Here is a 15,040-nt window from a genome sequence, read left to right as displayed (position 1 = left end):
CTGATGAAGAAACTGAGGCACGAAATACTTAGGTTACTTGCCCAAGGTCTCAAGAGCTGAGAAGCGATGGACTCATGCTTTGATTCCACTTTGGCTCCAGAGACCTTGCTCTTACCCACTCTACCAGTTTACTGTTTTCAAGTTCTACCTAAAATTTAAGAAAAGTCCCCTAAATACTTTAAGGGGAGAAATAAATGCCATTGGACCACTGCTCTGACCAACATATGCTTTCCTGCCTCTCTTCCTGCCTCCTTTCTCTCCCTTACCCCACCCCCTCCCCACACACTCTCTTCAGGAAATTCTTAGGCTAACACCTAATAACACACTGATGCACGAGGAAATGGAAGAATTAAAAGGAAAATGGATGCTTCACCAGAGAAAATATAGAGATGGCAAAAAAAAGAAAAACACATGAAAAGATATTCAATATCATCAGTCATTAGGGCAGCATAAATTAAGACTACAAAAAAACACACACCATTATACATCTATCAGAATGGCTAAAATTTACTTATTTTGTAAAAGATTTTTACTTTTTATTTTTTAAGTAATCTCTACACCCAATGTGGGGCTCGAACTTACAACCCTGAGATCAAGAGTCGCAGCCAAGTACCCCCTGAATGGCTAAACTTTAAAAAATTATAATACCAAGTGCTGACAAGAATGCAGAACATCTAGCGCTCTCTTGTATTGCCATCAGTAATGCAAAATGGCCCAGCCACTTAGGAAAACAGTTTGGCAAAAGCTAAACATACACTGACATTATAACCTAACCTAACAATCCTACTCCTGGTTACTTATCCCAAAGAAGTGAAAACCTAAGTTCACTAAAAAAAAACAAAAACAAAAACAAAAAACCATATGCAAATGCTTAACAGCAGCTTTATTCATAATTGCACCAAACTGGAAATAACCCAGATGTCCTACCACCAGAGACTGGTTAAACAAACTGTAGTATATCCATACCATGACTACTGCTCTAATTACAAGAATGAACTATAATACACATCACAATATGGATGAAAATCAAAGGCATTATGCTGAGTGAAAGAAACTAGACTGATGGGAAAACCTATATAGACAGAAAACAGGTCAGTGGTCACCAACTGAGAGTGGGGGGAGGGTCCAATTATAGAGGAGCAGCATGAGGGCATTTTGGGGGTGATGGATCTGTTCTGTGTTTTGCTGAGAGGCGGATTACAATAGTGTGTGCATTTATTACAACTCAGACACAGTCTATAATATGTAAATTATATCTTAATAAAGCTGACAAAAGTAAAATGGCAGACATTTAAAGGGACCAATCCTTTCCTCTGTTCTTAATGTCCACAGTAGTTTTTCCCATTTCTATGAATGTATCACTCCTAAGTGAGAAATAAGAAGGATGAAGAGTAACATAGATTCAGTTTTGGTCTAAGCCACGAGCAACAAATTATTGCTTTATAATAAATCATTAGTCATTGAAACTAACATCTGGTTTCTGTTGATACTAAATAAGGTCAGAAATAATAAAGCCATTTTGTCTGTGGCTGGGTATAAGGATCTTTGTGTGTTCATTGGTTTGATTATTATACATGTATTGAGTATCATTTTATATGTAGACCAGGCAGCTCACCAAGGACAGAGACAACAATCCTTTGTCATGTACCAAATCTAGTTCAACAGCTGGGGTTTTAAAATTCAGAAAAAAAGTGAAGTTCATATCAATGACAAACCTATTGCTCCATATAAATAACGCTAACCTAAGATGTGTCAGGCTAGACAGGGTACATGTTTTTTAAGATAGTATCTTTTAAAAATACAGCTCAAAACCCTAAAAAAATTCACTCCTATTACCTTCACCAACAAGCTTGAATTAAGTTTCTCAAATATCTCAGATTCTTAGCCAAAAATATCTATGTGGTATATACAGAAATTTCTACAAGGAGGGAAATATATTTAGGGTGAGTTCATATTTCAAATTCTTACAACTTTTAACCAATTCAAAGATCTCAAAGAAACTAACTCGATAACACCGAGAAATCTAGAGTGAAAAAAGAATAAGAAAGGATCTTACTGTGCACTGAAAGGTACATGCAATCAATAAAAACGCAATTAATAAAAATCTATATATATGCCTTCAGTCAATTAAGGATGAGAATATAAAGCTACTTCAGCCAGCTGTATTTAAAAGGATGCATTATGCAAGTTAACATTTGATTAAAACCAAGCAAGTTTATCTGATACCAAAACATCTCCACACCTTCACAGTAGTTGCTTTCAATGCTTTCCCTCCCATATAGAGGAGATGCTTCATCCCAAGCAGAAACTAGGCCTCACTACAGGCAAGATCTGAGGGTGAGAGGGATGGAGACATACCTTATATTCCCCAACCCTGCCTGATCACTGTATCATTTCTTAGATATGATTTTCCTCTCTCCCCCATCCCTACCTCCTAGGTTGAGAATCACTAAAGTCAAATATCCAATAAAATATCTTTGCAATTAAATTAAGCAATAAATCATGTGAAATACTAATAGAATTACTGAACTTGATCACCCAAATCCCCCCTTTGCATACTTACAATGTAGTACTGAGGAAGACGGGTAAGTTTAATGAACAGCTTATTCTTAGAAAGGTTTCCAATAGGATGGGTTGAGTAATTGGACAGCTGCAATGTTTCACTGCTTATTGTAGGCAGATGCTTTATAGATTGCTTGCAACGCTGTTGTCCAAGCCAAAACCTTAATTGAAAGGAGATAACGCACATCACAAAATCGTAAGTTCTTCTGATTAACTGTGTGCAACTGATTAGTAAACTGATTACTGAAGACCACTAAAAAATAACAATCTGAAATTTAACTGACCTAGTAAAAAGACACATAACCATAATGATGAATCATTTCTCCAAGTTTTGCATTGATCTGTTAGTTCTAGTTCTGTTTAAGGAGTTGAAACTACAATGTGAATGATTTTGTTTAGTCATAAGGTAGAATTAACTAGTATTAAGGCTGGGACACTGTAGCAGTGTATTAAAGAAAATGATGAATTTCCTATGGTTTATTAAGACAGCAATAACTAACCTCAACATCTTTTATAAAATGCCTGAAGTGTTTATAAAAGAAAATAGAACAATAAACAGGTATAAATGTACCTAATTTTTCTAATATCACTAGAGATATATAGTCCCAGTTTTTATACTGTGTATGTGTGAAGTGATGGTTATATCTAGCAGGTGCCAATAAGTATTAATTACCTTTTTTCCCTCCTCTCTCTCGGTTAAGCCACCAGATTTTAGTTTGATGCTTTTTATAATATTCCTCTCACTTCTTTTATCTGATTAGCTATCATTGAGGCTAGACACTGTGTGTGTGTGTGTGTGTGTGTGTGTGTGTGTGTGTGTGTGTGTGTGTGTAAAATATATGGAAAAAGTACTGTACTAGTCACATGCAGCAAAACCATGTCATAAAATGACTGGTCCATAAACTCTCACTGGTTCACAATGAAATAACTACAGAGTATAAGAATACAAATTTAGAAACTTTCCACAGCAACGTAACAATTACAACAACATCTAAGCTCATGATCAGTAGGCTGGCCTTGCTGAACAGCAGGTGTAGACCAGTTCAGGTGCTGCTGCACTTGTGTAGTGAGCTGCACGTGGTACAAACTCTGTACTAGTCACGTGCAGTAAAACCACGTGACTAGTACAGAGTTTGTACGTGCAGTAAAACCATGTCATAACATACAACACTTTAAGGGTAGTTTGTCAACTATTACCCAAAAATATATAAAGTCTAGAAAGCAGTTTTTTTCACTGAAAAACAACTTAAATTTATCTGCAACTTCACAGGATCAACTGCTAGAACTGGCTACAAATGAAGAAATGAAGATAAATTTTGAAAATGCAACAATACTTGCTATGTTTTAGATAAAAGTTAAAAATGAATGTTCTGAACTTGCCAAAACTGCTTTCAAATCTCTATTTCCATTCCCATCAACATGTGAGACTTTGTGAGACTGGGATCTCTACTATGTATGTTTTTGAAGAAAAATAGAAACAGTTAAGATATATATTATTTCCTGTGATTAGCATCATCATCAACCCAATCTAGACTAGTTCCAACAAGCAAAAAACAAGCCCATTTGTCACGTTAAAAATTCTAAATACAAGATAATATCAATACAAATTCTAAATATATATGTGTATTTATATAAATTTTAAATACAAGATACTCTTTTCAATGTGCACACAGAATTGTCATTTTACTCTTAACTTTTTTTTTATTTCATGTAACAAAAAATCTGAACATAAGAGTGAATTTTCTGTATTAACTATGTACACTTCCAATGAAAAATGTGTATAGATTTTTTTCTTCATTTTTATACTGTTCTGATTATGTTTACTGAGATGTAATTTTCTGTTGGTTCTTACAATAAAAAACTGGGGCCTATATTTTGCACGTTTTTTCGTTTCTTTTTTTTAGAATTTGTTTTCATTGCACGTTATAAGAAATCACATGAACAGATGCTCAACATCATCAGTCATTAGAAAAATATAAATGAAAACAATGCAATACCTCATTACACTCACTAGGATGGTTACAGTAAAAAACAGTAACAAGTGTTGGCAAGAATGCAGGGAAACGGAAACCCTCAAATACTGCTGATGCGATTTTAAAAAGGCACAGCTACTCTGGAAACTAGTTTGGCAGTTTCTTTAAAAAGTTAAACATAAATTTACTGTGTGACTCAGCAATTCCATTCCTAGTGGAATGAAAATGCATGTCTACACATAGACATAATGAATATTCAGAACAGCATTATTCATAATAGCCAAAAAGCGAAACAACCCAGGGGCGCCTGGGTGGCTCAATCAGTTAAGTGGCCGACTCTTGATTTAGGCTCAAATCATGATCTCAGGATCATGAGATCGAGCCCCACATCAGGCTCCTGCTCAGCGGGGAGTCTGCTTGAAATTCTCTCTCCCTCTGCCCCTCCCCCTGCTTGTGTGCACCCTCTCTCTAAAATAAATAAAGCTTAAAAAAAAAAACAAAAAACAAAGTGGAACAACCCAAGTGTCCATCAAACTATGAATGGATCAACAAAATGTGGTACAAAGCCATATAGTGGAATATTATCCAGTCATAAAAAGGAATTAAGCTTTGATACCTGCTACGAAATGGATGAAAACCTCAAAACATTAAGCTAAGTGAAAGAAGCAAGTCACAAATCACCACATACTTTATGATCCTACTTATATGAAATGTCCAGAAAAAAAAAATCTGTAAGAACAGAAAGTAGATTCATAGTTGCCTGGGGCTCAGGCTGAGAATGGGGGTTAACATTGTAAATGAATACTTTTTTGAGGTGATGAAAACGTTCCAAATGTCCTAAAATTGGATTGTGATTATGGCTGCAAAGCTCAGTAAATTTACAAGTCCTTAAAATGGGTGAATTCTGGGCGCCTGGGTGGCTCAGTTGGTTAAGCAACTGCCTTCGGCTCAGGTCATGATCCCAGAGTCCTGGGATCGAGTCCCGCATCGGGCTCCCTGCTCAGCGGGGAGTCTGCTTCTCCCTCTGGCCCTCCCCCCCTCATGCTGTTTCTCTCTGTCTCTCTCAAATAAATAAATAAAATCTTTAAAAAAAAAAAAAAATGGGTGAATTCTATGGTACAGAAATTATACTTCAATAAAGTCATTTCAAAAACATTAATGTCCCATGATAGATTAGCAATCAACTGGTCATTCACCAAAGATCATTTGAGAAGCACTATTGTAAGTGATAACCAGGGGACCTTTCTTAGAAATTATGTGTTTAAGTACAGAGACACATTTGATAAGTTTAAGGCTTTGGGGACCTAGCTTTCTGGTTTTATGTTATATTTCTGCTAGCTAGACTGCCAGATAACCTTGAGTCATGCAAGATGTGAGTTATTAAGCATTTAAGTATTTAAACCTTATTTGTTTAGCCAAATGCACAAAAATATGCTAAATCACTAAAAATTCTGGAATGTGTTATCCAGAATAACGATTATCATTTTTCATATACAATTAAACTAAGCAGCTATTCAAAAGGAGGCTCATAAAACACTATCTACTGGCATTAAAAATCTTATCTTGTTAATGAAAACATTACTTGATTATAGTGAAGTCTTCAAATATTTATACAACTCAAACTGGCAACGAGAAGGGGTAAGGCTAGATCACAAAATCAACAGATCTCTCTGAACAGTCTAGCCCCCTCCCCCCTTCTCCATTTGCCAGTTTGGGTTTTGATTCCTGAAATTTATTTTTATCCCTTGGAAGTCTGTTTTATTAATTTTAAAAGAGAGTTTGTTAGAGTTGCCATAATGGTACCTCTGTGTACCAGGATGGTAATGAAACCTCATAGAATTATCTTTAGCTCCATTTTCAGTGTTCTTTAACAGTATGAGGCACTCAAAGGATTTTGAAGCAGTATTGAATGACAGTACTAGAGAAGCAGAAACAACTATTCTGGAAGTGTCAGCTGGTAGATTCATACCATGAAGATTATCCGGGGTAAGAATAAGACTCTACTGCAGGGAACACTAGATTCAATAAAATTCATTGTAAGCGATTTGTACAGTGCTTTTACAGGAGGAAATGTGGCAAGGAATGAAAAGTAGGAGTGCCATGCCCTTCATACCTGTATTTGCTCTGGAAGGGAACTGGGTACAAAACACTGCCATCTTGGCCCTATTCCAAGAGAATTTCGATTCCAAGTACCAAAAGGTGCTCAAGTTTCATGTCATAAACATTAAGGACAGTGACCGATCAAGAGTAATGATGGAGAAGAAAATATATCGTATCAAAGTAACTTTCCATTTTTAGTCTTGAGCTAAATAAGCAAGCTTACTTCAGTTGTTGAATCCAAGGGATAATTCGTTTCATATCATCGTTCACAGACTTCTCCATGTCATCCAGCGTGGCCTGGTCTATAGAATATAGCACTTCATTAATTCACTGCTTACATGAGGCATAAAATATTTAGGCAGCCCAAAACTTACATGAAAATTACTGTTTTAGGCAGAAAGTAATGTTATTTTTGAGTCAGAGAAAAACCAAACTAAACGTATCATTAGGCATAAATTAACTCAATTTGTTTACCCTCGTTATAGGTAAGACAACTAATTAATAGCAAATGTACACTAGCAGGAAGAACAAGTAACAAATATGGGAATTAATTCTTTGCCTACATTTTAATTCCCAAAGCTCTTGTTGTAGTTAATTTTTTCACTTACATGTATTTCAAATTCCTAGTATCACTAAACTTAGAACCTTAAAAATGCAAAAACTATAAAACTCCATTAAAATGTTTATTTATTGGGGCGCCTGGGTGGCTCTGTTGTTACGCATCTGCCTTCAGCTCAGGTCGTGATCCCAGGGTCCTGGGATCGAGCCCCACATCGGGCTTCCTGCTCAGCAGGAAGCCTGCTTCTCCCTCTCACACTCTCCTTACTTGTGGTTCCCTCTCTTGCTGTCTCTCTCTAATAAATAAAATCTTTAAAAAATAAAAAATAAAATGTTTATTAAACACAAATGATTTCTGGCATAAGCAAGAGCTTTTGGCTTAAGTTCAGCTTGTTAAATGTCACTTAGAATTTTTACTGACACCAAAAAATGTTGTAATAGCATGTTGCACAAAAAGCAAAATATAAAATGATTTCAACTAAAGAAAAAAGTATGGAGAAAATTAGAATACCATTGCTATGGAAATTTGTATGTTGAAGCCATAAACTCCTAATATGATGGTATTCAGAGGTGGGACCTTTGGGAGATAATTAGGTTTAGACGAGGTCATGAGGGTAGGACTGAGGTCATGATGTGATTGGTGTCTTAAAAGAAGAGACACTGGAGAGCTTGCTTGCTCTCCTTCCTGCCACGTGATGACAGAGAGAAGGCCTACATCTCCAAGCCAGGAACAGAGCCCTCACCAGAACCCAACCATGCTGGCAACCTGATCTTAGACTTCCAAACTCCGAAACTGTGACAAAGTAAAACTCTACTGTTTCAGCAAACCTCTCTGTGGTTCTTTGTTATGGTAGCCTGAACTGAGCCAAGCATATATCCTCTAAAATAAGAATGACTGCCAACAGGTAACTATTTTTTGTTTCTCTCATTTTACATGTTCATCTTCCTTATTTACGAGTATGTATTATGTAAATAGTCAAGAAAACACCTTAAATAAAAAAATTTTTTGAAGAACTAACAATTGCCTTGTGCTTTGGAACCATAGTTAAAAGGTAATTCCTAAGTGTGCCACTTATCATTTAGCCAACATAAATGCAACATGATTCAAAGTAATGAGACCAGCCTTCTATGAACAATTCAGAGACAAATTTATCTTCATACAGTATAACCAGAAAACCTTTTATTTTCATTGATCTAGCTTAATATTAATTTCAAGCAGTAAATGTGCTAGTATGTACAAGAACACTGTTCCATTAGCAATACAAAAACACTAAGTGCCAAGTGGTTCATCATTTTAGACCACCAACTTGGTAACAGATCATGTTAGAAATCCAACGTTAATGTCTACTGTGTTTAGGCTAGGGGAAAAAAAAAAAAACAAAAAACCCTCTTCTCCAGGATTCTGTAACCTAAGTTAACATTTAGATGTTTACACTGTCATAAATTTGTTCTTCAGCCACGAGTGACATCAGAATCCCCTGTAGTTGTTTCCATGTCACCCAACTATGAATGGTAGTATTGTTAATCTAAGAAACATCAGCCATCAACGTTATTACTTTTACAAAAAGAGAAACAACATGAATGCACTTCATGTTGGGAGGTTTAATTTTTGATACAAGAAAATCCAAAGGAGACTTAAAATTGGCCTCAAGGAACAGACGTCAGCCAGAGTTATCCCTTCCACATGGACTTTCTGTACTGCTAAACCACCCCCTCCAATACCAGAGGTAATGGCAGAAAAATTTGTTTGCTTTTGTTAAAGCATTCTTCTTTTACGCTGAGTGACTGTATCATTGAGTCACTTACCAAGTCCATAAAGCATCAATTGAAACATTCCAGAATGCAAGTCTACAAAAATGTGCAGACACTCTGAGTTACCGCAGGGCTCCAGGATGGGAACAACAAGAGCTGGAAGTGCAGTCTCTATGGAAGCTGAACGGTTAAGAAGGAAAAAATTATATTTCTATCTGAATATTTTACAGAAAAAAAATATTTCTCAGTGAGTAGAAACATATGAACTATCAAACAATCCTGAATGTTAAAGGAAAAACAGGAATTTGCAAAACTGGAATAGTACTATTATGTAAATTAGTAGCTCAAAAGGAAGAATGTATTCCTCGAGGTGACTTGAAACAAACAGACCCCTCTCGAAATACTACAGCAAAAAAAATCCCCAGATTCCTTAAAAAAGGTTAAAAGAGCTAGTGAAAACATGAACTTCATCAGTAAGCTGAATTCTAGTTTTACTTCCATTCAGTAATTACTAAGTAGTTAGTTTTTAAGTATTTTTTGATACGTGGGAAGAAAATTGGTAAATAGAATAAATTTCATCTATGGCCTCAATATTTTCAATGCTATTCTTCATAAACAGAGGATTTCTGGCAATTAGGGCCTGTGTGTTAAAAGAAAAAAAAAAAAAGACCTAAAAACCATTACACATTACTGCTTATATAGGAAAAAAATTTTTCCCAGTTATTTATGCAACCTCATTTTTAAGTCACAGATGAAATAAGAACACAAGCAACTGTTAAACACCAATTCCCAAAGCTGCCAATATACTTGTTCTAGAGCTTCATAGTATTTCCACCAGGCCCAATTAACTCTTCCCTTAATCCCACAAACTGGCATAACAAAACCCAGTAAAGGAGCAAAGCACTGAAAGCGCAGCCCGTGCCTGTCAGATTGAGGAGTTATCAAAGGAATACACTCTTCTAGTTACCACGTTCCTCTAACACTACAGCACAGAAGAAAAGGCAGGCAGTGAGGAGAGTGGTAATGTAGGCCCAGCCTTTCACCAGGTGACTTCTCTGTGCTACTCTGTTAAACAAGAACAATAACATCTTCCTGTCCATGCCATGGGTCCTTAGGAGGAAGAAATGACAAGTTTGTGAAGGTGCTTTAAAAAGCAAAGTGCTCAACAACGTACATTATCCTTTATGAATCAAAGAAACAAACCGAAACCTCTTATTAGGAATTTGCACAATAATTAAAATGGGTGAAGTTACTGTTGGTGCTATCTGTACAAAGAAATTATCAAACAAGTAAATAAAGCCAAAAAATAGCAGGAGACATATTTAATCAGATGAAAACAAATTTCTTTCAAGTAGATCTACCACATATTTGTAAAGAAATGTTTAACAATACAGAGCCAGCAGAACTATCACCTAAAACAAACACAAAAGAACAAAAAGGTATAGAAATTTCTTTTACGATATTTTATAATTCAGAGCAGTGTGAGAAATTAGTTCAGATTATGTTTTGCTGAATTTACTGTTAATATAATAAACAGTGCTTATAGATTTGAAGCAAGACTGCTGATTTTTAACATATCTGTACTGTTATAATTCCTAATGGATTAGAAATGTATTCTTTAAAGCAAAACCATTTTTATTTTCTTTTATTTTAAATTCAATTAGTTAACATAGAACGTATTATTAGTTTCAGAGGCAGAGTTCAGTGATTCATCAGTCTTATATAATACCCAGTGCTCATCACCATCACATGCCCTCCTTAATGCCCATCACCCAGTTACCCCATGCCCCCCACCCCCTCCCCTCCAGCAACCCTGTTTGTTTCCTATGATTAACAGTCTCTTACAGTTTGTCTCCCTCTCTGATTTTGTCTTGTTTTATTTTTCCCCTCCCTTCCCCTCTGATCCTCTGTTTTGTTTCTTAAATTCCACATGAGTGAGATCATATGATCATTGTCTTTCTCTAGCAAAACCATTTTTAAAGTGGAGAAATGATGTAAAGCTCATTCTGACAATTGGGGTAACAATTGTAATTTCAATCTAATTATCAAAATTGAGTGTTCCTGAAAAGACAGGGCAGAGAATACAGAAAGCACAGTCCAAAAGATAAAAAATACTTTGGTGTGTATCCCTTCTAACTGCCAATGTCCATATTTTTCTTTACGGAAAATAAAATCTATAAGGCCCTAAGCATTTAAAGGCAACTGGTTTGAAGGTATCCAAACAAGGCAAAACTTACCAATAAAATATAGAAGAATTAAAAGTTGTGCAAGCTGACAGGATGGTACACTACTTCTTCCTGCAGCAGGAAAGTATATATAAATCTCTTTTATTTCTCCCTATCTATGTACTGAGGACCAGATGAGGAATGGACCGATACACAGTAATATAAAGTGTGAAGATTAAAGAAAGGCAACTAAGCCCGCTTCCGAACTGCCCCCGCTACCCTGATTCTGGCACTGCCGCATCGCAACAGGAGGGAGACTCCCCTGGCTTTCAAGAGACAGGAATGCTGCAAACGGGGCTACCTGACACGTGACTTTACGTGCCCTGCACTGCCTTTTTTGACCTTCTCTCCAAAGTTCTGCCTACTCTGCTTCGAGACATTCCCACCCCCATGAAACCACACACTGCCATCTAGACTGTCCAAAACCTGCTGTCTGTCCATTCCCCCAGCCCTCCCTTGAAATGCTCCCTTGTCCAAGCTACTCATTTCCTGGGCTTATGACAGTGAGGAGTGGGAAGAAAAGCCAGGTGATTAAGGGTAACTGCCCTAAAGGATTCCAAGAACAGTCCTTGGTCCCAGTAAAGGATGTGACTAAAGCATGTTTTCCCATCACAAAAGGGATCAAGTAAGACTGCATGAAGAATACAAATGCACGAACACGAGTTTAAAAACAAGTTAAAGCATATGCTGTAAAACGGTGGGTCCGCAGGCCCTTTCCTAAAGCAGTCCTCATTTCCAGAACTGTTCTGATTAAAGCAGGTCTGAGGAGCCCAACGCCACACGCAAGCACCCTCTCCTTCCTCCAAAACACAGTACAGTCTCCAAAGCACCCTTCTCTCACACCCAGGACTCTACAGACACGTAGAACATGAAAACCACTGCTGGAGCACACTCCCACTAAAGGTAAGAGATCTAGGAAGAACCTGGACTAACATCCTTGAGTTACAGAAGAGAATGGGGCCCAAAGAGTGTTACTTGTTCAAGAGCATGTAGCTCAACTCAGACCTTCTGGCTGCCCAACCAGTGAGATCTCTACAAAATGGCGCTGAAGAAAAATCTTTTGCAACTTATATTAACAAGACAAAAAACTACTCTTATGTAAATACTTGGTTAGTCTATTTCTCAAAGTAATTTAAATATCCCCTGGGCAATCACAAAGAGTTTTTTACTTACTACTAATAAATAAGCCTTGTTTGTGGAGGATACTAAAATAAACCAGAGCCTATCAAAAGAACACAAACTCTGATTTTCCGCAATGCCAACAAATTTTATCATTTTACTATTTTGAAAAGTTAGAAGTTAGAAAAAATTAAGATTGCAAAAATCCTTAACAGTCTTCTTTACAAGGGTGCCAAGACAATTAAATGGGAAAATTGTTTTTTTTTCAGCAAATGTTCCTGAAACAACTGCATATCCCCAAACAAAAGAAAACAGCTGGACCCCCTACTTCACACCACATACAAACGTTAACTCAGAAAGTAATCTAAATTTAAGAGCTAAAACTATGAAACTGAAGAGAGATGAAAAGATGTTCAAGAATCATTAGGCAAATGCAAATCAAAACCACAGCGGATACATCAGTTCATACCCACCAGGGCAGCTAGAAACCAAAAGACAGTAACTGTTATTGGTAAGTATGCAAAGAAACTGGAAACCTCACAACACACTGCTGGTGATGGGATTATAAGGTGGTGTTAAACATGTAAAAAGATAAAACACAGTTACCAAAAGACCCAGCCCTTCCACTACTAGGTACATGGCCAAGAGAAATGAAAACAGGTCCACACAAACACCTCTACAAGAATGTTCAAAGCAGTGTTATTCATCATAGGAAAAAAAAAGTGGAAGTGATGTGGAAAATAAAGGCAGAAGGAAATGTAGATAAAATTAAATGTCCCTATAACCTACAGCCCAATGACAAACACTTGAGGCAGGCAGAGTATAATGCTCCTCCAGGAAGCTCCCAACTGTCTTAATGTTAATGCCTTGCTAGAGGGAAAAACAACCTTGGTTTGACAACAGCTAGGCCTCAGGTTTCCCCAGTCTTCTTTTAGCATATGAAAATCCTTTTGAAACTTCCCTTATCTTTACTTCCCCCCCACCCCAAAGTATATCATCTGTTGCTTCTCACAATCCCAGGGCAGCTGCTCCTCCTGCCCACGGGTCCTGTCCCGGTGCTTTAATAAAACCACCATTTTGCACCGAAGACGTCTTAAGAGTTCTTTCTTGGCCATTGGCTCTGGACCCCACCAAACACACCAACATCTAAAAACTACGTCATTTGGTGCCCAACGTGGGGCTTCAAAGGTCTTTTCATCTGGACTCCGCTGGACTCCGAGCTTTGGTGCACACTTGGTGAGTACTTTGCTCTCCCTTTACTCTCATTTCAGTGGCTCTTCAAGGAGTACACTCTTACTGGAACCCTTTCATGTCGATTGCCCAAGCTCCAATCCTCTAGCCCGTGGCTACTCTACAGGGAGGAGAAAGCCTGCCTTTTGGCTGAAAGTTAGTACAATGGCCGGAATGGTAACAAAACCCAGAAACTTGACGCCCTCTCTTTATTCCTGTCCTCAAAGTTGTCTGTCTTGGACACAGAACAGCCACCTAAGTGACTAGCATGGCTACCAATCTTAAGACTCCCACGTGAGGTTTCCTCCTCACTGGTCAAATGTGATCCCTTTCCACATCCTTGGTCTTGCCTTTTCTGGCCACAAGACCTCCACTGGGATCCGGCTGAAACCAGTACCCGATTGAATTAAAACCCCACCTGGGACTGGTTTCCTAGGGAAATTTGGCTGTAAAGACTACATGTGTTGGAATGTCACTTAGATCATCATGGATTTCTATTCTTTACTGTTTTCTGTCAATGTCCTCTAACTACTTAAGTTACAAAATTGGGTACTTTCCTCTTGTAAAACTTTTCTACTATCTTCCATGGGTTAAAAAGGGCGGGTTCTTTGTGGCCTTCATGGCGAGGCAAGCCTAGGTGCGGTCTGACCTTCATGGCGGGGCCTTCAGGGCAAGCCAAGGCGCAGCGTGACCTTTGTGCCAAGCCAAGCCAAGGCACGGTGTGGCCTTCACTGCAAGGTAAGCCAAGGCGCAGTGTGGCCTTCACAGTGGGTCCTTCAGCAAGGCAAGCCAAGGCACGATAGGCCTTCAAAGTAAGGTAAACTGGGTCCATACGCTCGCACCCATTGTAGTGTAGAATGTGATGGGGAAGGCATGCCTCCCTCCTACAAGGCCTTTATGGCAGGCAGTGATCACAGCGATTTTGTTCGAGACGCCCCGTGTTGCTTTGACATCAGGAACCTCTGACATATCCTGCACGTGGGACCCCACCTGGGAGTCGGGGGTAGGGGGGTTTTTTGGTAACGGACCATTTCTCTTCAGTCCCCAAGGACTCTCCCTTGGAATGTCTTTTAACCCACTGGAAACCATTCGGATTGCAAAATTTAAGAAAGGTACCACATGGCCTCAGTAGGATCTTATCAGTCAGCTCTCTTCTGCAAGGAACAGCAAACAGATGGAGGTACCCTAAGTCCATCCAGGCCTTCAGGGCTCTAAATTAGGACCCAAACCTAAGGGCCTCTTGCAGAGCGTGTTTGGTCGTAATCAGACCACTAAACTCCCTCCTGATATATGAATGATAATTATCTACATAGGCCTCTTCCCAATAAACTCAGGTTACTGGAGGAAACACAGGCCATTCCTTGCAAAGGGGACTCTCTCACTATTCCTCCTAATAGACCCAGGCTACTCTAGCACTACATGGGGGTTTTTCCCTCATTTCCCAGGTTAATGGATATAATTGGAACCAATGTGCTCTGCTTAGTCTACCATGGGATGGGGACTTTAAGGAATGTTTCCAAG

At 38.1% G+C, this 15,040-nt stretch overlaps 1 protein-coding gene across 2 annotated transcripts in view; it reads right to left on the bottom strand.

Moving 5' to 3' along the window:
* Nucleotides 1-15,040, bottom strand: part of MED14 (mediator complex subunit 14) — a 72,970-nt gene that overhangs the window by 34,203 nt on the left and 23,727 nt on the right. For both annotated transcript variants that reach the window (XM_025857399.2, XM_025857400.2), the window contains exons 11-13: nucleotides 9,000-9,125; nucleotides 6,859-6,937; nucleotides 2,564-2,723 (exon numbers count right to left, since the gene is read on the bottom strand). In XM_025857399.2, coding sequence (XP_025713184.1) covers nucleotides 2,564-2,723; nucleotides 6,859-6,937; nucleotides 9,000-9,125 — 365 coding nt within the window. The remainder of the gene's footprint in view (nucleotides 1-2,563; nucleotides 2,724-6,858; nucleotides 6,938-8,999; nucleotides 9,126-15,040) is intronic.

This window comes from Callorhinus ursinus, unplaced genomic scaffold (assembly GCF_003265705.2).
Source record: "Callorhinus ursinus isolate GAN/ISIS: 27379988/994484 unplaced genomic scaffold, GSC_fseal_2.0 scaffold16, whole genome shotgun sequence".
Lineage (NCBI taxonomy): Eukaryota > Metazoa > Chordata > Mammalia > Carnivora > Otariidae > Callorhinus > Callorhinus ursinus.
This window is presented reverse-complemented; position numbering and strand designations above follow the sequence as displayed.